The 23,900-nt window shown below is 45.7% G+C and overlaps 2 protein-coding genes across 2 annotated transcripts; one reads left to right on the forward strand and one right to left on the reverse strand.

Annotated features, from left to right (window-relative positions):
• The first annotated feature begins 1,536 nt into the window (after window positions 1-1,536).
• Window positions 1,537-10,195, forward strand: LOC308592017 (gastrokine-1-like). Its single transcript, XM_081203281.1, has 6 exons — window positions 1,537-1,594; window positions 1,971-2,018; window positions 3,299-3,436; window positions 3,552-3,659; window positions 7,735-7,873; window positions 9,937-10,195. Exons 1-6 carry the CDS (start codon window positions 1,583-1,585, stop codon window positions 10,032-10,034), a joined length of 543 nt encoding a protein of 180 aa, XP_081059407.1. The 5' UTR covers window positions 1,537-1,582; the 3' UTR covers window positions 10,035-10,195.
• A 2,365-nt stretch (window positions 10,196-12,560) lies between these two features.
• On the reverse strand, window positions 12,561-21,974 carry GKN2 (gastrokine 2). Its single transcript, XM_081203280.1, has 6 exons — window positions 21,832-21,974; window positions 19,573-19,629; window positions 18,155-18,286; window positions 17,033-17,143; window positions 15,385-15,538; window positions 12,561-12,799 (listed from the first exon to the last, which is right to left on the reverse strand). The coding sequence occupies exons 1-6, from the start codon at window positions 21,841-21,843 to the stop codon at window positions 12,717-12,719; spliced, it is 549 nt and encodes a 182-aa protein (XP_081059406.1). The 5' UTR covers window positions 21,844-21,974; the 3' UTR covers window positions 12,561-12,716.
• Window positions 21,975-23,900: the final 1,926 nt, after the last annotated feature.

Consider the following 23,900-nt stretch of genomic DNA (forward strand, 5'->3'; position numbering starts at 1 on the left):
TTCCATCTTTCCAGTTCACCACATTTCTTCATCTTTTTTTTTTTTTAAGTTTTCCTGTACATTTATTAGCATTTCTTTTTTCAATTTTTTATTGATTTTCACATCTATCACAAAGAAAAAAGAAAAACATTACAAGACATAGAACAAAGAAAAAAGACACAAAAAAGAGTTATTACTTCAAATCCCTAATTTCTTTACATTAATAACTGAGTTCCTCAAATCCCCTCTGACTGAATTTCATTATAACACCTGTTTAACAGTTCTCCAAATTCATATTTCTAATGATATTAACTCCTTTCATTTACTAATCTCTTCTCCTTTATCACTATTCTAATCCTTAATATTTACTAGCACATATTCTTATTCTACCCCTAAGCCTATTAATTTCTTCCAAGAATTTTCTATTTATCTTATCTTACAATATTTAGCTAAATATTCTTTTAATTTCTTCCAATCCTCTTGTATCTCCTCTTTCTTCTGGTTGCGGATTCTTCCAGTCAAGTCAGCCAGCTCCAAAAAGTCCAACATCTTCATCTGCCAATCTTCTATTGTTGGTATCTCTTGCGATTTCCAGTTTTTGGCTAATAAAAGTCTTGCCGCTGTAGTGGCATGCAAAAACAGTTTAACATCTTTTTTTTGGCAATTCCAGTCCTATTATTCCAAGTAGAAAGGCTTCTGGTTTCTTAATAAATGTATTTTTCAACATTTTTTTCAACTCATTATAAATCTTTTCCCAGAAGTCTTTCACCTTAGGACACGCCCACCACATATGATAAAAAGTACCTTCTTTTTCTTTGCATTTTCAACATAGATTATCATTTGTGTGGTACATTTATTAACATTTCAGGGCACATTTTCCCCACTGTATACACACATATGTATGCCATTTCATTTAGTATATACATTTTTAAAGCTTGTTTTCTGCTGCTCCAGAGGGGAAGGCCTGAACCGATGGATTCCAATGGCAAGAAAAGAGATTCCAGATAAACACCAGGAACAGTGTGGAATGGACTTCCTTGGAAGGTTAGGCAGAGGTTGGATAGCCATCTGTCAGGGATTCTGGAGCTGTGATTCCTGCATTGCTGAGGTATAGACTGGATGACCCTTGGTGGGCTTGCCAGCTCTATCATTCTACAATTCTGTGACTCAGAAGCAGCTTCAGCACTCCTGGTTCCTGATAATAATAATAATTAATTAAATTTGTATTCTGCCGTATACCTGCAAGCTGCTAGACACCCTCGGGGTTTTTGCAAGTGCCATGCTCAACTACACCACAGCCACTGAATGAAGTCTGCATCCTTAAAGCTTTCTATTAGGGGCACATCTCCTTGCGCTTGGTTCTAACTTACTAGTGAAAAAAAATCTTTTTAGGACTTGGCTGGAAGTCTGTTTAAAACAAAAGATTAGGTTATTTGCCAACCACTTTGAGCTGGGATTAATGCCAGCCTGGAGCTACTTACGTTGCTGCAGATCTCGCTAATCTTTCTGGACCTTGGAATTGCTGATATGGAAACTTTATTTAAGCATAAAGTCTGAGATTTTTTCAATCCTCTTTTTCGGAAACATCTGGCAGGTGGATCAAATGAAGATTTTGGTAAGTACTGCTTCCAGCTTCGCCACAGTAGTGATAACAATTGTTATCTTTTGGTGCCATCGGCTAATGGGATTCCACTGCAAGAATGGACATAGTTAATCACCTTATGAAGGCTTGCAATCTGAAACAAGTTGCTGGGCAAGAGAGATGGGTATCTTTGTGCATATGGTAGCCATGGAAGACAAGCTGGTCTTGAAGATGCTGATGGACACATATGTTTTGAGAGGTCCCAACCCCACCTGGAGATGCCAGCAGAGATTGAGACTGGGAGCTTTTGCCATTCTGCCCTTCCCCTATCGTACTGCATTGCATTTTGTTCAAGATGCCATTTAACCTGCAATAATTATCTAACGAGCAAATCTGATCTCTCCTTCAGGCTGTCCTCGTATTTCTTGTCTCCCTGACTTGTTCTTCAGCCAGTGATGTAAGTCACCATTTCTCAACGCTGGGATGGGGAAAAGAGGCTGACCCCATTTAAGGAGGTTACTTATTGTTTTATGGGCATCTCCACGGGGCAGCCTTTCCCAGATGCCTGATAGGACAGATTAGGTTCTGAAGTCCAGGACGGTGGAAGAAGATTGGAGGAAATTTAAAGACTATTTACAGAAATATTGCAAAATTAAGGAATGTTAGAATGATGTTGGATTGAAGTTAAGTGGTTTCTAGCTGTAATGGTTTAAAAGAATATGGAAAAAATGGATTTTTAATAGGTAAAAATTTAATGTTATAATATATTAAGATTAAAGATCAGGATAGTAAGGAGGGAAAGGAATTGCTGAACTAATAAATTGAACTGTAATACAAAAAAGGAGGTATGAGTAGGTCTGGGAAACAAGTAAATGAAAGATAAGTGATGTAAAGATGGAATTATTTTTAACTGTTTTTTATTTCCTATTTTTTCTTTTTTCTTTTTCATTATGTAATATTGTGAAAACCTTAATAAATATTTATATATATAAAAAAATGAAGTCCAGGACGGGGGAGAAACTCACTCAGTCAGGTTCACATTTTAGTATGAACCCACCTGATTTGAATTTCTCAAAACAATGTGAACAGAAACACAGCTAGCCTTCAGAATTCACATTTCTCTGAATTTTGTGGTGCAGTTGTTGTTGGTTGTTGTTTTTTGTAGACAAAAATGCATCTGTTAAGAAAAACTGTGCATAAAAATGAATGTATTAGTGAAAATAGCATGTGGAAATGCATGATATTAAGGGGAATTACTTAAAAAAAACACGTGCATATCCGGCAAAGTCACAAGCAAAAATGTGCCACCCTGGTTTTCTTTGGCATGGATGATGGCAGAAGGGGTGGGGGAGGGTATCCCCCCAAACAAGGAGCTTGCCCCCCACTTGTCCATCGCATTGCTGGACTATGTCATTGCTGGATGACATTGCTGGATATTTCATTGACATATACTGTTATTTTTCTTTCAGAGGTCAGAACACAGTTCGTCTACCTGGAGATATACTTTGCCTTTTCTGTGCTCCTGCTTTTTTCTGTGGAGGAAAAGCGGGAGATACATTCAATAAATAATACTAAAAAATAAATCTTCATGATGACTTGATCTCCAGCTTTGATACAGTCTACTTGAAAAATTGTTGAAGCCCCCTCCATCGCCAGCCAAGGCAGAGTTTCATAGCCCCCCCCCCCGTATGCCTACCCCCTGCCTCGTTCATTACAGCCCTTTTTTAAACTCCCTAGGTTATTGCTGTAAAGCGCCAAGGAAATACCGACACCAACACCCACCAGGCGGTGAAGGTCAACCAGCAAGATCAGACAGCCAATATCCACAACTATAATGGGTGGAATGGTTGGGATGCCGTCTGGGATTACCAAAAGGTAACCCCGCCCCCAAAAGCAGATAGTAATTCAGACCCACTAATTCTGGACAGATCCATGGAGATTTGAATCTTTGGATTTATAATTAAAATCTGCTTTTTCTTGCATTTGATAGGGCCTTTTTGCTGCAAGGCTGTTTCGGAAGAGGGTCTGTGTTGTAGCAGCAATGGATTTCGAGCTATTCCCAAGCCTGGAGACACTCCGCAGTTTCAAAGGGCAGAAGGTATTGTAGTGGAAATTATATGCTTTGATTGGTAGCCTACATGAGAAGAGATGTAAAAACTGCAGGAGTGTTTGAGAGGATATTAGGAGAAACTGCTTCCTTACACTGCCTTATGAATGTGTTCAGATGATGCAATCTTGATTTCCTACACCCAATTGGGCTTGTGCAGACTGCTGAATCGGTTCACCTTGGACTGAAAGAATGAGCATCTTACTATAAATTACCAAAAAACTAAAGTTATGATGTTTGTCAAATCTAAGAAAACTTTCAATTGGTTGCTCAAAGGAAATACACTGGAGCAAGTATTCTCATTTAAGTATCTCAGTTTGGTCTTTCAGTGGGCAGACTAATGGTCTGCACAGTTTCAATCAAGCACCTTATTTAGCTGGTAGAACTTTAAATGGACTACTACGATTCCAGCCTACGAAAGGGGCAACTTGTTGCAGCCCACTTTAGAACTTTATAAGACCGGGGTGTTGCCAGAGATGTTCTATGGAGCACCACTGTGGGCCATGGCCAATTTTGATTTACTGGAGAGACTCCTGCCAGTCCCTTTGTTGTTGTTTAGTCGTTTAGTTGTTCCTGACTCTTCGTGACCCCATGGACCAGAGCACACCAGGCACTCCTGTCTTCCACTGCCTCCCTCAGTTTGGTCAGACTCATGCTGGTAGCTTCGAGAACACTGTCCAACCATCTCGTCCTCTGTTGTCCCCTTCTCCTTGTGCTCTCCATCTTTCCCAACATCAGGGTCTTTCCCAGGGAGTCTTCTCTTCTCATGAGGTGGCCAAAGTATTGGAGCCTCAGCTTCAGGATCTGTCCTTCCAGTGAGCACTCAGGGCTGATTTCCTTCAGAATGGAGAGGTTTGATCTTCTTGCAGTCCATGGGACTCTCAAGAGTCTCCTCCAGCACCAGAATTCAAAAGCATCAATTCTTCGGTGATCAGCTTTCTTTCTGGTCCAGCTCTGATTTCCATACATCACTACTGGGAAAACCATAGCTTGAACTATACGGACCTTTGTCGGCAAGGTGATGCCTCTGCTTTTTAAGATGCTGTCTAGGTTTGTCATTGCTTTTCTCCCAAGAAGCAGGCGTCTTTTAATTTTGTGGCTGCTGTCACCGTCTGCAGTGATCATGGAGCCCAAGAAAGTAAAATCTCTCACTGCCTCCATTCCTTCCCCTTCTATTTGCCAGGAGGTGATGGGACCAGTGGCCATGATCTTTGGTTTTTTGATGTTGAGCTTCAGACTATATTTTGCTCTCTCCTCTTTCACCCTCCCTACCTCTACCAAAATAACACTGCTCCCTGCAGAACTGGGTGTAATGCCCATTCAAGCCAGAGCCCTTAGACTAGCTCTGCTTTTTTGGTTTAATCCCCCCCCCAAGCATGTATCAAAATCCCTCATGACAATTTTGGAAGACATGACCCCAAACTCATGGAAATGTGAAATGGAATCTGCTGCCATGAGGTTGGGACCTTCTGCCTCCTTTCTTGTGACTCAGGGTTTTGAGAGAGCTAAAGAATTAATACTTCAAAGGCTTAGAGACACCAAGATGCATTCACAAACTACTGGTGTATGTTTTTTATTCCATTGTATGCATCCCTGCCAAGATCAATTTGCCAAATGTTAAAATGGGGATAGCCTTTACACAGGCAAGACTAAACGTCCTTCCATTAGCAGATTCGACAGACTGACATAAAGGAGTTCCTAAGTTGTGGCTGCAACTCTGAGTCAATAGGAGACATAACTCATGTACTCCTAGAATGCCCTTTTTCATAATGACCTTAGAAACAATTACTTCCACCCATTGTTAAGATCACAGAAGGGAGGGACGTCTCTTGCAAAGACCTGTTTTTTGATGTCTGATGTAGAGAGGTTTACAATGGTACCTTGGGTTAAGTACTTAATTCGTGCCAGAGGTCCGTTCTTAACCTGAAACTGTTCTTAACCTGAAGCACCACTTTAGCTAATGGGGCCTCCTGCTGCTGCTGCGCCACCGGAGCACGATTTCTGTTCTCATCCTGAAGCAAAGTTCTTAACCCGAGGTACTATTTCTGGGTTAGCAGAGTCTGTAACCTGAAGCGTATGTAACCTGAATCGTATGTAACCCGAGGTACCACTGTATATCCTTTAGAACATCCAAATTCCTTACCAAGGCTTTACAGATTCGTGTAATGAAACATTGAAACTTAAAGGGGGAATGAGAAATTATTTATCCTGTAGACGTCAGGAAGTAGAAATGTAAACCACTATTATTAGCAGCATTCTTATTATTTTTATGTGTGTAATGGCTGCTCACTAAACACAATAAATTGAACTGAACTGAACTTATCAATGTGCCTAGAATGTGCAGGAGAATCTCAGCCTTGAGCTGGCCTGATAGACAGTAGCCTGCCCTGAACTTCGTGCTGAACCAGGCACCCACCTCTGTTTATGCAGACTTGATTTACCTCTGTAGAAGCTCATGAAATTTATAGGCCTAGGGACTCCACTTTTGTGGGTTCCCCAAACGGCCGCTATTCTTCTGACCAAATGAAGTTGTCCTAAACATCACAATGGTGTGAGGAATGAAGAAAGACAGATGCCAGCAGGAAAATCTGCGGATCACTCCCATTAGCTTTAAATCTGTTGCTGAAATGGGAAACTCAGCACCAGGCACGGATTCCGTTGTCTGGCACGGCCGCCTCTTGTGATTCTCTCCGGGTGCTGCCATACGCAGAACAGGCCTACAGATGAGCCACAGGGAGGGCTAACAAAGGAATTTGTGGAGGAAATTGGGCATAGAAGATGGACCAGGAAGGGAGCTGTTCAACAGTGGAACGGACTCCCTCGGAAGGTGGTGGCCTCTTCTTCACTGGAGGATTTTCAACAGAGGTTGGATGGACATCTGTCAGGGATACTTGAGCTGTGATTCCTGCTTTGCAGGAGATTGAGCTAAAAGATCCTTCTTCAACAATTCTATGATAATTTTGGACAGGGCCGTCTTAAGCGTATCCAGCGCCACGGTGCAAAGATCCCTCTGGCGCCCCCCCCCTTTCCCAGAGTTGCCAACCTTTTTTAGGGAGGACAGCGCTGCCGGCGACAGGCCCAGCTTTGCGGGGCTGGAGGAGGCGGGCAGCGGCTGGAGGGCAGCTCCTCCAGCAGGGAAGAGGTGGAGGCTGGACGTGGCGGCTCCTGGTTCAGCTGGCTGCTTCGTGCCACGGTGGCCATGGCAGGTGGAGGCTCCTGGTGCGGCGCGGCATGGCGGAGGTGGGCGAGGGTGGTGAGCTGATGCTGGGAGGTGCCACGTCCAGCTTCTGCCTCTTCCCTGGCGCCCTCCAGAACGTGGCGCCCTGGCACCCTGCACCACTAGCCTCTATGGGTAAGGCACCCCTGATTTTGGAATGCAAGCTTTTTCTACTTAATTGATGAAGAATGGTTTTTAAAAAGTGAGGGAGATTTTCAGCCCTGCACTAGAGCATCTCCATACAAGATGGGGGATACCTGGCTTGAGAGCAGCACATGTGAAAAGGATCTAGGAGTCTTGGTTGGCCACAAACTTGACATGAGCCAACAGTGTGACGCGGCAGCTAAAAAAGCCAATGCAATTCTGGGCCTCATCAATAGGAGTATAGCATCTAGATCAAGGGAAGTAATAGTGCCACTGTATTCTGCTCTGGTCAGACCTCACCTGGAGTACTGTGTCCAGTTCTGGGCACCACAGTTCAAGAAGGACACTGACAAACTGGAACGTGTCCAGAGGAGGGCAACCAAAATGGTCAAAGGCCTGGAAACGATGCCTTATGAGGAACGGCTAAGGGAGAACTTCCTGACAGTAAGAGCTGTTCGACAGTGGAATTTGCTGCCAAGGAGTGTGGTGGAGTCATCTTCTTTGGAGGTCTTTAAGCAGAGGCTTGACAACCATATGTCAGGAGTGCTCTGATGGTGTTTCCTGCTTGGCAGGGGGTTGGACTCGATGGCCCTTGTGGTCTCTTCCAACTCTATGATTCTATGATTCTATGATCTCCAAGCATGATCTCTGATCATGATAAATTTCCACTAGTAATTCCAATTTTTTCATCCCTCCCTGGCACAGCTGTCCAAGAGCACCCTTCCGGCGAGTGACTTAACATTCTTGGTTGGCAAGACCCGTGTCCAGAACACTGTTCAGTTTGGAAGCCCCATTGAGCAGCTCTGCAGTGGGATTCCTGTGTACTACGCCTCCAAGGAGCAAGGTGGGGCAGGTTTCTCTTGCTCTCTAGCTGCAGAAATGGCTGTGTGGGGTTAAACTCAGTGGGCAGATAATCTTGGCCAACCTGTCGCCCTCCAGATGTTTTGGACTACAATTCCCATCACACACACCCAGCCAGCATGGCTGTATGATGCTGGGACTGGAAGGAGACGTTGTCCAAAACATCTGGAAGGGGACCAAGTTAAGGAAGGTAGTAGGAGATCATGACCACAGACAGGTTGACACACAGAGGAGAGGAGGTGGCCTTCCTATCCTTTCTAAATGGTGTCCCCACTAGGGAGCAGGACATCAAACCCCACTTGACATTTGTGCAGGCTGGTCAAACTGCTCTTGGAAGGATAGGCCTCATTCTGGCTGCTGAGCCAAAGGGAGAAGTGAGCTCAGATTAAGGTTCCTTTAAACCGATGAGTTTTTTGCTTAGATGTCCTGCTCCTACCATTTTCTGTACAGCACAGGGAACACCTCTGCTGATCTGAACCCATTTCAGGCCTCTAGGTCAGTGGATTCCAAAGAGGCCAGTAGTGCCCCCCATATATCGGGGGGGGCCCTCTAAGAGGCAAGGGGGTAGAAGGGGGGCACTGGAGGGGCAAAAGCTGGTATCACAGGATCAAGTTCATTAGTTTTGTTGAATTCATTAAACAAAATAGTTTAAACCGGATTTTGGATAAATGTGCAGTTAATTCCTACTGTTTGGAATTTTATTGTGTCACTGTCTTCCTTAGTGGGTTGTGCAAACCCCTATTCGGAATACAGTCGTACCTTGGATCCTGAACACCTTGCGAGTCAAACGTTTTGGCTCCCGAATGCCACAAACCTGGAAGTGAGTGTTCCAGTTTGTGAATGTTCTTTGGAACCCAAACGTCTGATGTGACTTCCATAGCTTCTGATTGGCTGCAGGAGTTTCCTGCAGCCAATCAGAAGCCGCACCTTGGTTTCTGAACATTTTGGAAGTCAAACAGACTTCCGGAACGGATTCCATTTGACTTCCGAGGTACCACTGTAATGGGTAAGGGAGGGGTCACTGGAACTTGGGTGGGGGTGGGTGGTCCCAAAAAGTTTGGGAACTACTGACCTAGATATTTCCACCTGAAGGAACCTTGGGATTTGGGGCTGTGTAGAAGGGTAAAATAATACAGCAAGAAATTAATCACCAGCAAACACACACACACACACACACACACACACACACACACAATGCCAAGACTTTTGTAGGGAACAGCTGCACGATAGCCAAACTCATTCCAAGCCAGTTTAAGCCTCTTGTGTAGACGTGATTCAAGCTGACTTTGCAGAGTGTGTAGAACATGGGTCAGCAAACTAAGGGGTGCGGGCCAGATCAGGCCCAATTGCCCTCTGGATCCGGCCTGCCGACGGTCCTGGAATCGCTACTTGGATCGGTGTGATCTTTTGGGCTGCGCCATATTTTTTTGCATTTTTTTCGGGCGCCATTCCCCCACCCCCTCACACACCTTCTCCCTCCTCCTGGCTTCTCCCCACCCTGCGGAGGAAGGGAGGTGGGCTTTGATTGGTGCCAGCTAATCCGAAGCCTCGCCGCCCGCATGCTGAGGCACAGTCCAGACTCGCCACCCGCCCACTGGCCTCTCCGTCCATGGCCGTGCTGTGGGCATCGTGACGGGCGCATCGTGGGGCATTGGCTGGAGCTTGGCACGCCTGCTGGCCCCATTCCCAGGGAAGCTGGCCCGGAAAGGAGAAGCGACGCCACTGCCACCGGCTCCCAACCACAGGCAGAGTGGTGGAGGAGGTAGGAGAGCAGGGGGAGGGGAGGGGCTGGGGGGAGAGAGGAGCCCCCCTCCGCTGTGTGTGTGCACATGTGCAGTCTGGCCCACCACAAGGTCTGAGGGGCGGTGAACTGACCCCCTCCTAAAAAAAATTGCTGACCCCTGGCGTGGAAGCTGCTTAGGGGTGAAGGACCTGGATTTATTTTCCAGGCCCCCAATTTGGAAAGGCCAGCCATGTCTTGGAGATGGCAGCTCTGTGTCTGATGCTTCTTTGCTAATAATTGTGTTGTGTTTCCCCCCTTCACAGGAGCCAACCTCCCCTTGCAGAGTCGAGGGTGTGCGAATGTCGGGATCCTACGTGGCTTATTCAACATCTATCTCTGTGGCAACATTCCTAGTTGCTAAAATGCTGGCCAAGAGTCCACAGAGCGATTCTTTGCCTTCCTTGCTCTCCTCACAACAACATTCTCGCTGTCCATGTTTTCCTCTCCAGCCACTGCTCAGTTTTCCAAGCGCAATCCAGCTATCAGCACTTGAAGAATAATAAAAAATATTTACAACATGAATGGGTCTTGATTTCAGTTTATTGAAATTTGAAGGAAGATTTAATAATGCGACACGAAGCACTGCACTCAGTTGTGTCTCATTTTTAAAAATTCCAACATGCAACCAAAGAGGCTTCAATCTAGGTGAGAAGACCGGTCTCTGTGTTTGGGGGGGGGGGCAGGTAAGAGGGGCTTTCTATAAAGCATTAGCCTCCATCCCTTCCTCGCATCTTACCGTATTTTTTGCACCATAACACTCACTTTTTTCCTCCCAGAAAATAAGGGGAAATGTCTGTGCGTGTTATGGAGCGAATGCCTGCGGGTGGCGAGGGGATCTGCTGCAGTCGTGAGCAGAGGATCCATGGTTCCCCTTCATCCTCCGTGGTTACAAAGCATGGATCCACATGGATCCTCAGGATTTTTGCATTGGGCTACTCCAAACTCTCTGTCAGATCACATGTCTGTGGCCACAGCATGAACCACAAAAATCATATATCCACTATTTCGTTTAGAATATTTTTTCCCTTGTTTCCCTCCTCTAAAAACGACGTGCGTGTTATGGTCTGGTGCGTGTTATAGAGCGAAAAATACGGTAGTTTGTCGCAAAGAGACAAAAGTAGCACCTCAAGTTTCAACAGCTGGATTTCTGTTCAGTTTGTCCACTTCCCAAATTGGTACTCAGTGGCTTCCCTACCCAGAAGAGGTGCAGAGGCCTTTCTGCAGTCATAGCGTGTCTCTAATCAGCTACACTTTGGAACTCCCTGCCTATTGATATCTGGCAGGCGCCTTCACTGTGCTCTTTTCAGCTGAAAACATTTTTGCTTAGACAATATAATAATAATAATAATAATAATAATAATAATAATAATAATAATAATAATAATAATAATAATAATAATTTATTATTTATACCCCGCCCATCTGGCTGAGTTTCCCCAGCCACTCTGGGCGGCTTCCAATCAAGTGTTAAAAACAATACAGCATTAAATATTAAAAACTTCCCTAAACAGGGATTGCCTTCAGATGTCTTTTAAAGAGAAGATAGCTGCTTATTTCCTTCACATCTGAAGGGAGGGCGTTCCACAGGGCAGGTGCCACTACCGAGAAGGCCCTCTGCCTGGTTCCCTGTAACTTGACTTCTCGCAATGAGGGAACCGCCAGAAGGCCCTTGGAGCTGGACCTCAGTGTCCAGGCTGAACGATGGGGGTGGAGACGCTCCTTCAGGTATACTGAACTGAGGCTGTTTAGGGCTTTAAAGATCAGCACCAACACTTTGAATTGTGCTCGGAAACGTACTCGGAAATGTAGACAAAACGATGTCTTTTTAGTTTATTGCTGGTTGTGTTTTTTTAACGTTGTAGTTACTTATTTAATTGCTATATTCTTTTGTAAACCATTAGATGTGTTTCATTAACCATCAAGAGGTATACAAATGTTATGGAATTAATAAATATACTTAATCGGAAAGAGTTGTGGTTGCCGAGTAAATGAGCGAAAAGGTAGGCTGTATTTCAGGACTAGCTAAAACCTGGCTCGTGGGCCACATCCGGGCACCCACCAGAGCAAAATATTGATGACCCCACCGAGTGGAGGGGTATTAAATAAATGAATAAGCTAGAGACAGCGCCTGGTCTTCTGCCTAGCTCAGCACTAGGATGGGGTTCAAAAGTGCCACCACCCCAGTCCTCAGATTGGTTATTTGATGAGTGAGAAGCCAGCTGAGCTGCGTGCAAGAGAGTGGAGCGGGTGTATCTACCACTGGGAAGACACCCCTCAGGCTCAAAAATGTTGGTGCACACACCCCCTGGCTGTAAATGCTCAGAGACATGCTTAGTTCTTTATCAATTATTCACATCTTTCTTAGCTAAGACAGACTCTGAAGATGGGTTCTATCTAGGGCAGTGGTTCCCAAACGCTTCGGAGCCACTGCCTCCTTGGCCCCATAGACACAACCCCAGGGCTGGATGTAGGTTTGATGAGGCCCTCAGCTACTGAAGGTCATGGGGCCCTTTATATGTCCAGCTGTCCTTTATCAACAACAAATTGTCGCTGTTTTTTGTGTTGAATATATGCCACATGGTCGTTTATGGACCTAATAGGTATCTAAAGCCATTTGCACATAACAAAATATGTTTTTTTTATCTTATATTTTGGAAAGGTACATCCAGTTTTCTATCCAGGGGGTTCAAATGCATTTTCTTAAATGATCGTTGATGGCTTTTTTCGCTGCATATGCCACACAGGAGCTAAACAGCGAAAGGACCTTATTTTGTAGTTGCTGGGGAGAAGGCTTTGGTTTAGGAACGGACTTCTGGAACGGATTAAGTTTGAGAACCAAGGTACCACTGTAGTGACTTTGAAAATAAGAAGCCAAGAGCGGGGAGGGTTGGGAAGTTGCTTTTCTTTATTAACAGGTCTTGGGTTGGGCTGCAGCTTTCAAGGGAAGCAGAAGAAAGCCCAAGAAGCTGAGGAAAGTGAGATAATTCACGGGGAGGCAGAAAGCTTGGAAGAGCATGGAATACTGGGAGGCAGCTCAGGAGGTCTACAGGTTGAGGTTTGCACAGACGGAGATGCCCAGAATGCCAAGGATGCCAGCCTTGGCACAGCCGCCGGCATGGAATCCACCTAGGTGAGAGGAGACAAGAAAAACAAATTACACACAAACATAAAAAATAAATTTGAGACCTGAAAACTGCGATCCTATACCCACTTACTGGGTGGAGAGCAAGTCCCTGTGAACTCAGTGGGCCTTCGCAAACTTGAATAAGATTGCACTATTAGGCAGTTAGTGAGATAGTCCTCTTGTGGGATATAATCCACTGAGAGCAGTCAAGTACAGTGGTACCCCGCAAGACGAATGCCTCGCAAGACGGAAAACCCGCAAGACGAAAGGGTTTTCTGTTTTGGAGGCGCTTCGCAAGACGAATTTCCCTATGGGCTTGCTTCGCAAGACGAAAGCCCATAGGGAAATCTCCGGGGACCTCTTTTAAATGCTGGCGGTGGGGAGCAAAGCCTTTCCCCCCCTCCGGCCTTCAGAAGAGGTCCAGGAAGGCCGGCGGGGGCCGAAAGGCTTTGCTCCCCACCGCCAGCATTTTAAGATCGCCCGGGACAGCAGAGAAGTCTCCGCTGCCCTGGGGGCTTTTAAAATGCTGGGGGTCGGCAGCGAAGGCTTCGCTGCCGCCCGCCAGCATTTTAAGATCGCCCGGGACAGCGGAGAAGTCTCCGCTGCCCCGGGGGCTTTTAAAATGCTGGGGGTCCCCCGGGGCAGCGGAGACTTCTCTGCTGTCCCTGGCGATCTTAAAATGCTGGCGGGCGGCAGCGAAGCCTTCGCTGCCGACCCCCAGCATTTTAAAAGCCCCCAGGGCAGCGGAGACTTCTCTGCTGTCCCGGGCGATCTTAAAATGCTGGCGGGCGGCAGCGAAGCCTTCGCTGCCGACGCCCAGCATTTTAAAAGCCCCCGGGGCAGCGGAGACTTCTCTGCTGTCCCGGGCGATCTTAAAATGCTGGCGGGCGGCAGCGAAGCCTTCGCTGCCGACGCCCAGCATTTTAAAAGCCCCCGGGGCAGCGGAGACTTCTCTGCTGTCCCGGGCGATCTTAAAATGCTGGCGGGCGGCAGCGAAGCCTTCACTGCCGACCCCCAGCATTTTAAAAGCCCCCAGGGCAGCGGAGACTTCTCTGCTGTCCCGGGCGATCTTAAAATGCTGGCGGGCGGCAGCGAAGCTTTCGCTGCCACCCACCAGCATTTTAAAATCGCCCCGGGATAGCGGGGGCTTTTAAAATGCTGGCGGTCGGCAGCAAAGCCCTCCTGTCCCCGGAGCTTGCGGGGCGGGAGGTGGGGAGAAGGGCTTTTCTTCCCACCGCCAGCCTTCAGAACAGCCTTCTGAAGGCTGGCGGTGAGAAGAAAAGCCCTTGGCCCCCCCCCAGCCTTCAGAAGAGGTCGGGGGACAGACTGTCCCCGGACCTGGTCTGAAGGCGGTTTCCCTAGGAACGCATTAATTGATTTTCAATGCATTCCTATGGGAAACCGTGCATCGCAAGACAAAAAACTCGCAAGAAGAAAAAACTTGCGGAACGAATTAATTTCGTCTTGCGAGGCACCACTGTACAACATTCCTTGTAATGCTAGAGAAGACATGCAGGGGAATGTCTGGTCCAGCCAGTCAAAACTTCCTGTTCCTCCTGGGCTGGAACATCCTTCCTTTGCATGTGATAGAAGGTGGCCGTGACCTTGCCTGTCCAGGTAACAAAAGGCTGAGTCACGCACCACTCTCTCTCTTCCCTCTTTGTTGGACCAGTTTTTATCTAGGAATGCTCTGCTAGCTTCTCAGCTAGCAGAAGCACTGGGATTATTCCCCCATATGGGGTAGATCCCCATGTACATATTTGTAACTAAGTCTGCCTTCAGGGATCCAACTGTGAAGTGATGTAAGTAAACTTCTTTTATCGACTTTGAATAAGATTGTTGTGTCTTTATTCTTTTAAGAGGGATTCAAGGGAACTTACCAGGAATATGCAATTCAATCTGAGACAGACTGAATTGTATAATAGTGAGAGGCTTGCACAAGCCTGCAACCAGCTATCTGCTGTGCATGAGAGGGGGAATGTAAACTCTGCTAAGCAAAGAAACTTGCTAACGCAAGTTAAAGGTAAAGGGACCCCTGACCATTAAGTCCAGTTGTGGACGACTCTGGGGTTGCGGCGCTTATCTTGCTTTACTGTTCGCAGACAGTTTTTCTGAGTCATGTGGACAGCATGACTAAGCCGCTTCTGGCGAAGCCAGCGCAGCGCATGGAAACACCATTTACCTTCCCGCCAGAGCGGTACCTATTTATCTACTTGCACTTTGACGTGCTTTCGAACTCCTAGGTTGGCAGGAGCAGGGACTGAACAATGGGAACTCACCCCATTGCGGGGATTCAAACTGCTGACCTTCTGATCAGCAAGCCCTAGGCTCTGTGGTTTAGACCACAGCGCCACCCACGTCCCTAACACAAGTTAGGAAGGATATTAATAAACAATATATCCTCTCCTGCCACCCCGAACATTCCTACACCTCTTCAGTAACCAATCCAGAAAACCTGCCACTCCAGTTTGCGGAGCTCTTTTGGTCTAGTTTGATCTGCATTTCCACTGCACTGCCAACATTTAATGACTCTGGACGTTCCATTTCCAAACTGAAGCAGCTGTTTGGCTGGACTGTGAATACTCACTCTCAACTTTTTCAACTTTGTAAACGGGCACGTTCTTGCAGAGCTTCTCAATGGAGCTGCCGAAAACAAGCCACTCCTTGATTTCTCCGAAGAAAGAGTCACTGGGTTCATATTTCACCCACACGTTTCTGGGGGACATTATCTTGTTCATCATCTAAAAAGGGAACGTGTTCATGAAGTAACTCATTTCCAGAGGGACAGCAAGCAGCCTGATAAGCAGCAACGACTCTCTGTCAGTTTCATATAAGTTTATTTAAAAGAAAAACACATCCAGAGCATGGCGTTCTACCTGCTCTCATTAACCTTAGTTGCTCGGTCTGACTCACTGTCCCTCCCCCAACAGGAAGGATGCCAAAATCTCGCCTTTCTTCTCCTTCTCTTCCATTACTCTCTGAGCCTCTCCAACCTCCTTGAACGGGGACTGCACGGCAGGCCTGTCTCTTCCCCAGAAGAGACAGCCTCCGACTCTGGCTTATCTGCTGGTTGCCTGGCAAAGCTTTGGCTAAATTCCAACTCTTCCTCTCCTTGGGAGCTAACAACTTGTTCCCTGGGAAGGAGAGGGTCTGGTCTGTCCTCTCTAAACTCAGAGAGACAGCTCTCATCTGCAGAGTCAGCTGCTTACTCGCTCAGCTCAGTTTCTGAGGCTGACTCTTCCTCTGTGCTCTGGGGGGGGGGGATGTCGCTCCTGACACCTGCATTGCAGGGAGATGGATTTAGGAGTTTCTTCCAACTCTACAATTCTATGATTCAAAGTGCATAAACTGAATACGATACGCAACTTGAAGACTGGGGAAAGATGTGGAAGGTGAATTTAAAATTTACAGTTTGTATTTTATTGAAAGAGAATTATATGAAAATGATGTATAGATGGTATATTAGACCAGAGAAAGTGGGGGAAATGTATAAAAAAAGATCTAAAACCTGTTGGAAATGTAAAGAAAAAGATGGTACATTTTATCATATGTGGTGGGAATGCAAAAGGGTTAGAAATTATTGGGAAATGATATATAATGAATTGGGGAAAAAAAGTTTAAAAAGACTTTTGTTAAGAAACCAGAAGCATTTCTCCTAGGAATTTTAGATCAAGATTAAAAAAAGAAAGAAAATTGGAAATTATTTATGTATGCAACAACAGCTGCAAGAATTATATTAGCACAAGCTTGGGAGACAGAAGAAATACTAACGAAAGAAATACTAACGAACAATGGCAGGGAAACTTATAGAATATGCAGAACTGGCAAAATTAACAGATAAATTACATGAAAAGGATAACAAAGACTTTAAAAGAGAATGGGAACCATTTACAACATATATGAAGAGGCAACATAAAGAATTGGACTCACTGGCAGGGTTTGAATAAACAAACACAATTGTATATAGAAAAAAGTAAGACTATATGTATTGGGAAAATTTTGGGAAACAACACGCAGAATGAGTAATATGGAAATAAAACAAAGTGGGAGTATGAGGGAAGTCCAAGGGAGGAGGGGGGAAATATGGAAAATTCTTAGAGAAATATTGTTAGAGGATATATCCATGGAAAAAACAATACAACATATTTTTTAAAAAACCAAAGTGCATAAACTGAATAGGCATGTACAGTGTATGATATATACACTGAGATGTCTGTAATGAACTCTGCAGTTACCTGCTTCTCATATGCCAGCCGCCCAACTTCTTCCAGCTCTGGAATGTAGCCTTTTTCCATCTTCATGACAAAGCAGGCCCGTCGAGAAAAGAGCCGAGTGGCGATGTATCCCTGTCATTCACAAAAGGAGAATAAGAATTGAGATTAAGGTACTACTGGGCCTTCCGGGCCCCTCTTTGCTCCCACCCCAAGGTAGGAATCAACATTGGCTTTCAGTCTGAACTAGAGGCCCATGGTAAACAAGAAAGACTCTTTCGGAGGCCACTGGCCGGTTTTATTAAAGGTGTCCGAATACATTTGGATGTCCTGCAGCTGATTATTCAACCTCATTTTGTAGCATTTTTACTTTTAGTGGCAAGAAAGACTTGCCGAAATGCATTAATAATTTCAGAGGTAATGACAGGCGACTAATGATACATTTGTCTGATGCCACATTTTGTATGAGCACGATTTTTTAAAAAGAAAATAAACGACCATCTTCTCCGTTACAAACTGTGTGTGAACAAATTCAGGAAAATGCCTGCATTGGTGAACAAAGGGGCCTAACTCTGTCACTTGTAAAAGTGGATTTTGAGTCACTAACCTAACTCCTCCTATTGTGTCAAAATTGGACAGACTCAACGAGTTCTTCATTCTTGCCAGAAAACCAATCTGTATGTTGAATGTCGAGCTGACATATTTTACGGAGCGAAGAAAGCCATTCATGCAAAACCACGGATGAATTTGACTGTTCTGGAAACAAATTCCTCAGAATGTGACTGACGGGTGCTCGCCATTGCCATCCCCCCTTATAGTGTCTGTGATCACCCCAACGTAAGTTTATTTTAAACAGGTGATATTGAGTGGGTGGATGGATGGAATGCAGCTGAATAAAAAAACGTTTCTGCCTAAAATATTGGTTATTCCTGGTGTGAGTTCTTTCTTCCATAAATGAACCCAAGGCAGAATTCCTGTGCTTCCAAGATAGTCTCCCAACCAGGCGCTGACCAGTCCCAGACCTCCTTAGCTGCAAAAAAAGGTAGATGGTGGCTCCACCTGCCTTCAGATCCACCCTCTGTCACCTGAGTCTGTTTTGCAGAGGACCCCAGAAGATTGTTGTGAGACAGAAACAGGTAGACTTACATGCTTGTAGTCAAAAATGGTATCTGAAGAGCAGAGTCCTCCATAGACGTGGATGTTGGCCACTTGATTCTCATTGTCTATGGACACAGTCTGCTGGACATAATCACCATTGTAGCTTGGGAGTCTGTAGACCTGAGAGTAAATATGGCCCCCCAAATTGTTGTTATTATTTTTTACATATTCCTTGTTGTGAAGTATGACATAAGTAAGGGTGCTTTAAGTATATATATGTATTTTAAAAAGTGTAATTCACTTAAACTTTCTTTTAAAAAATCAAAGTGACTAATGAGATTTAAAAGAACCCCATTATTAGGCAGTTTGCCAAAGTACACAGCAGCAGGAAAAAACCCCATCAAATGCATGAAAAACTGGAGCAAAAATGAAAAACACACATAATAAGCAAAGTGGGGAACAATGATCTCTTTTGCAGCATCGGGAAGCAACCAACAGATCCTTGAAAGGGTCAGGTTTTAATCTGACTTCTAACAGCACCCAGTATTGGGGGGCAGAGCGTCCCCACTGCAGAGGCATTCCACAGTGTTGGCACTACCATTACTGTGGAGGTAGGCACTTGCCCATGTGACAGGAGCTTCGATGCTGAACCTCAAGGGAGCTGATTCCCAGTTTAAAGGTAAAGGGACCCCTGACCATTAAGTCCAGTCGCGAACGACTCTGGGGTTGTGGCACTCATCTCACTTTACTGGCCGAGGGAGCTGGTGTTTGTCTGCAGACAATTTTTCTGGGTCATGTGGCCAGCATGACTAAGCTGCTTCTGGGGAACCAGAGCAGCGCATGTAAACACCGTCCTGCTGGAGTGGTACCTATTTATCTACTTGCACTTTGATGTGCTTTTGAACTGCTAGGTGGGCAGCAGCAGGGACCGAGCAACTGGAGCTCACCCCATTGCGGGGATTCGAACCGCCGACCTTCCGATCAGCAAGCCCTAGGCTCAGTGGTTTAGACCACAGCGCCACCCACACCCAGTTTATACCAGTTTAGGGGTATAAATAAACAATATCTTCAACTGGGCTCTGAAGCTAACAGATCATCAATGCAAAATGAACAATATCAGAGTAATACGTTCTAACTGCCATTCTCTGCTAACAAACTGAGAGCCTCCAAACTGTGTGCCTGTGTTTTCAGAGGGGCAGGATACAACCCTGTCCAAAATAAGGTGCAATTCTTAGATCTGCAAATCCACCAGTACTTCTATCTTATCTGTTTACGTTTTGCTTCATTTCTGCCAGTCCCACTTTTCACAGTATTTTAGGGGTTCTGCTCACTTCCGCATGCTGGTGTTGTGTAGGGCATACATGCAGTGGGATAAATAAAACAGCAGCCCCAGTATAGTAAATACCACCACAATGGTTACATCATTTGAAGTGTTACCATGGTGAAAAAGAGATGATTCTGTTTACCTGGAAAATGGCTAAAGCTGGGCTCCAGAAGACCCCCAGAACAGCGATTAATACAGCCTGTTGAAAGAAAAGTGGGAGGGGGAAGATATTGTCCATCAAGATAAAATAGGACAGCAAACTCACAGTTGGAAGTGGCTCCATTTAAAGCAGTAGTTCCCAAACTTTTAGGGGTCACTGCCCCCTTGGTTCCATAACCTCATTCCCAAGGCCCCCTACCCTACCCTGAGGAAGGTAATAACACAATAGAATTCAAAACAGTCACAATTAATGGCACATTTGTTCAGAAGTTAATTAAAATTATTTAGTTAATTCAACAAAATGGATGGACTAGATCCAGTGATAACCAACTTTTCAAAGTCTGAGAGTCACTAACATCTCCAGGACTCCTCTGCCAGTCCCTTGCCTCTTTGCACCCCCCTTAGTAACCCACCCCCCGGGAACTACCATCCACTTTGGGAGGCAATGGTTTGATTTTGGGCTAATGGCAGTGAAGTCAATGTGGGTGGGTAGCTTTGAACCTTCTGCTACCTTCTAGAAGCTCCCAGCACCACAAGTGAATGCACAGAGATTCCATACATGGTCAGCTTCCCTGTGGCATTCAGGGACCGCCAATGCCCTGGGAGAGCAATATTACCAGTTCCCCATGCTGGTATTAGAAGAGGAATGGTATTTCCCCAAGGAATGCAGAGGACGACCAGAAGCTCTATTCTTCCCAACTCCCACAAAGAGGCTGCATTTTGTTCCCACCAGTCCAATGGGGGGGGGGTCACTGAATGACCCCTGCAGGGCCTTCAGAGAATCTACCCAAGACATGCCTCACTTCTTGGCTTTTTATTTAAAATATTTGTGAACTGCCTCTCATCAAGATATTACCCAGGCAGTGTACAATCAAGCAATTCAATGCAAAACAGGAATGCTACATCCAATTAAAGCAGTCTAATAAAGGCAACACGTCGTGATTTCAGTAGCTAGGAATCATTCAGCTGGCATCAGAGGCTGGAGTAAGCCTGAGTTCTCAACAGCCAGTGGCAGCTCAGCAAAGGAAGGTGCCTGTTGCCCCTCAGTGGGTGGAAGTCCATTCCCCAGTCAGGGGGCCACCACGCAGAATGCCCTGCTCCAATTTGCCACACTATGAACCTCCACAGGCCTTGGAATAACACACCAAATTGAAGGTTGCCTGTGTAAGAGCTCCCCCCCCCCCCCGCCGCCCCAGTCTCAGGTTCCTTTCTTATCCTTCTCTGGATCTCAGATCTCCTGTACCCTGCAAGAGACATGCCATATTTTCAGTTTTAAAATCCATGACGTTCAAAGTTGTGGGTTTGAGGGTGTCAGTGCCCCCGAGTCCCTTCCAAACATGAGGGCCTGTATACAGTGAGGGTTAGGGTCCAATAGGGGATTCTGTTGCTGAGCTAGACAGGCAAGTTTTTGAGGAAGCCGGCGACCTCAGCTGGCCACTTAAGTGTCCTCATCAGCATCCCAAAAGAATGAGCCAGGTTGCAAGAACTACAACAAGTGATGGTGGGCCTCTTGGCTGAAGAGTGGGCCTGTCCTTCACCTGCTCACCTAGCTGCTAGGTAGGAGCACAGTAGCCAGAGAGTGTGTGACAGAACTGAGTTGGAAGCAGCCTGGAGACACAGAGACCTGCTTGCTGTGTGCTGAATCCAAAGCTGTGACTCATGGAGAAGCAAGATCTGTTGGGGTGCTGATGCTATGAGTCCCTCCATCCTTTGCTCACGCTGTACAGATGTGTAAATAAAACCAAATATGCTAAAGACATCACAGTCTCTGCTGACCTTCTTTCCAAGGAATCTGAACCCAGGTGTGGTGTGTAACAATCAGTGGCGTAGCATGGGTTGTCAGCACCCGGGGCAAGGCAAGTAATTTGCGCCCCCTAACCCGTGGATTTGCGCCCCCTAACCCGTGGATTTGCGCCCCCTAACCCCCAGATGTTGCGCCCGGTGCGGCCGGGCCCCCCTGCACCCCCCCACGCTATGCCACTGGTAACAATATAATCCTACTCTGCTGTCAGAAAATCGTTCTGTAGTTACAGAAATGAGTTCATTCAAAACCAAAGCAAGTTCTTTCAAAATTCACGAAATGTAAAGTTTTGGATGAAGTAAAGGTCCCTGTATCCTTCCAAGAGATGCTAGCTTGCGGTGAATCCCCACCTGCTATGAATTTCCACCTTTACAAAGACAATTCACAACCTCACATAAATATATTAATTTTTGCTAAAAGGATTCTGCCAGCTATACTCACGAGTCCGCTCATTTTTCTCTCAGATAAGGGGAAGAAGCTGAGAAGCAAATGGAATAAGATTCCCGAGACTTCGAACTTTTATATCTTGCCTGTAGGTGTGGGGAACATTACACAGAAATAGGCCCCGTACACTTCGGGACTCCATATCTATCGGACCCGCCATGGTAAACGGCTTTATCTGCATTTTGGGCTGAGTCGATAACCGCGCCCGATAGCCCAGAGTACATTAGTCAGCTGCGAAAAAATTCCAATTTGGTCATTTTGCAAATATCAGTTAACCCTTTCCAGAATGTCTGCGGCTGCCTGCCTCTAGTCTGCCCATCTGCTCTACGATATCAGGTTCTTAAATAAAGGCGTGTGTGTCTGAGGTTCTGTGAGGGAGGGGATGCTTCTGAAACTTCCCACATCTAAATTTTAACCAGGATTTTGGAGTTCCACATTACTGAGTTTTGTTTCCACAGCAGAACCCAATATGCATGGAAAACCCTCTGTTCTGAATTTTGCTCAGACCCACTAGTTTGACATGGACTCCATAACTTGCTGGCCGGTTTCCCATTGGAACTCCAGACTGACCACTGTGAGAACCGGATGTTGGACCAAATAGCCATTGGCCTGATCCAGGATGGCTCTTTTATGCTTTAATTAGTTCTTATCCCTGCACCTCTAGAGTGCATTACATAGGAACAGAGTCAGACTATTGGGTCTAGTTTTGAATTGTCTAAACTGGCCAGCAGAGCTCTTCAGGATTTCAGATAGCCTTCTCACACAGCCCTGCCTGGAGATTTCACTAGGGAAATCTAGGACTTCCTTTAATCTGTTCTGGATCTTCCAAAATTCAGCATCGTTGGAGGTTGGTGGGTTCTAGCGTCAAGAGAAAGGGAGGAAAAATGTTCTCTACCCACTTCCTCCTCTTGTTTGCTTTTTTCTTCGTCTAAACTTTACACATGTTGAGATCTCCTCGCAGGGGTGGTGTGTCCTTTTTTACTGCTTCAGATGAAACAGGAAGCGCTGCCTTGCTGGACCACTGCTGCCATTGCTGCCACTGCTGCCGCCACCTACCTGCTCCTGCCACCACTGCATGCCCTGCCGCATCCACCGTTGGCAGAGAAGCAGTGCTGCCATTGGCACCAATTTCAGGCAAGATCATACCGATTTTGGGTGAGGTTTTGCCCCAAATAGCACAAGATCTTGCTTGCTCTGCAAGATCTCATTCAAATCGAATCAAGTACCTTTATTGGCATCACGATATTATTTTTAAAATATATTTTTATTAAACAATTTCAACATAACAAATTATCAAACCATTTACAGTGGTACCTCTGGTTGTGAATGGGATCCGTTCCAGAGGCCTGTTCGCAACATGAGCAGAACGCAATCGTGGGTTGTGATTTGCCACTTCTGCGCATGCGTGTGGCATCATTTTGCATGTCTGCGCATGCGCGAGCAGCAAAACCCAGAAGTAACCCTTTCCGGTACTTCCAGGTCGCCACGGGACGTAACCTGAAAAAAGTATCATGAAGCAAACTTAACATGAGGTATGACTGTAATCCCATACATTATTTCCCCCTTTTCCCCCACCTCCCTTCCACACCCCCCCCCACCAAGGACTTCCCTCAGCTCCTTTCTCTGATTTCTCTGCACATATTGTTCTCTGCATGTTATAAAATTATACATATCCTTACGTTATCTATCTATCTATCTTGTTATCAATTTGTGTATGGAACCTGCCAAGGAGTCCAGTTCATTTTGTTGTCTTTTTAGATAATTTGTAAAAAGTTCCCATTCTTCCTTAAGTCACAGTTGTCGTTCTCCCGCAGTTTGTATGTCAATTTAGCCAGCTCCGCATAGCTCATCAATTTTTCTTGCCACTGTTCTTTCGTTGGGATTTCCTCATTCTTCCATCCTTGTGCTATCAAGACTCTTGCCGTATTGGCATCACGATATTAAACATTTCAAGTTACTGCAGTAATTTAAAAGGGCAAGGGTCAAGCTGTCGAGGGTAGTAAGGTCACGCTGTGATTGTGCACACTTAGGTATTCTGCTTCGCCCTGTCTATTCCCCAAAAGGAT

This window comes from Podarcis bocagei (genome assembly GCF_964188305.1).
Source record: "Podarcis bocagei genome assembly, chromosome: 7".
NCBI lineage: Eukaryota > Metazoa > Chordata > Lepidosauria > Squamata > Lacertidae > Podarcis > Podarcis bocagei.

What these genes read in the sequence shown, in the direction of transcription:
- LOC308592017 (XM_081203281.1), top strand. An exon ending in GCAGTTTCAAAGGGCAGAAG is followed by an intron (nt 3,660 to 7,734) that starts GTATTGTAGTGG and finishes TCCCTGGCACAG; the next exon opens with CTGTCCAAGAGCACCCTTCC. An exon ending in CTACGCCTCCAAGGAGCAAG is followed by an intron (nt 7,874 to 9,936) that starts GTGGGGCAGGTT and finishes CCCCCTTCACAG; the next exon opens with GAGCCAACCTCCCCTTGCAG.
- GKN2 (XM_081203280.1), bottom strand. An exon ending in CAGCTTTAGCCATTTTCCAG is followed by an intron (nt 18,287 to 19,572) that starts GTAAACAGAATC and finishes ATTTACTCTCAG; the next exon opens with GTCTACAGACTCCCAAGCTA. An exon ending in CAAAGTTGAAAAAGTTGAGA is followed by an intron (nt 12,800 to 15,384) that starts GTGAGTATTCAC and finishes CCTCTCACCTAG; the next exon opens with GTGGATTCCATGCCGGCGGC.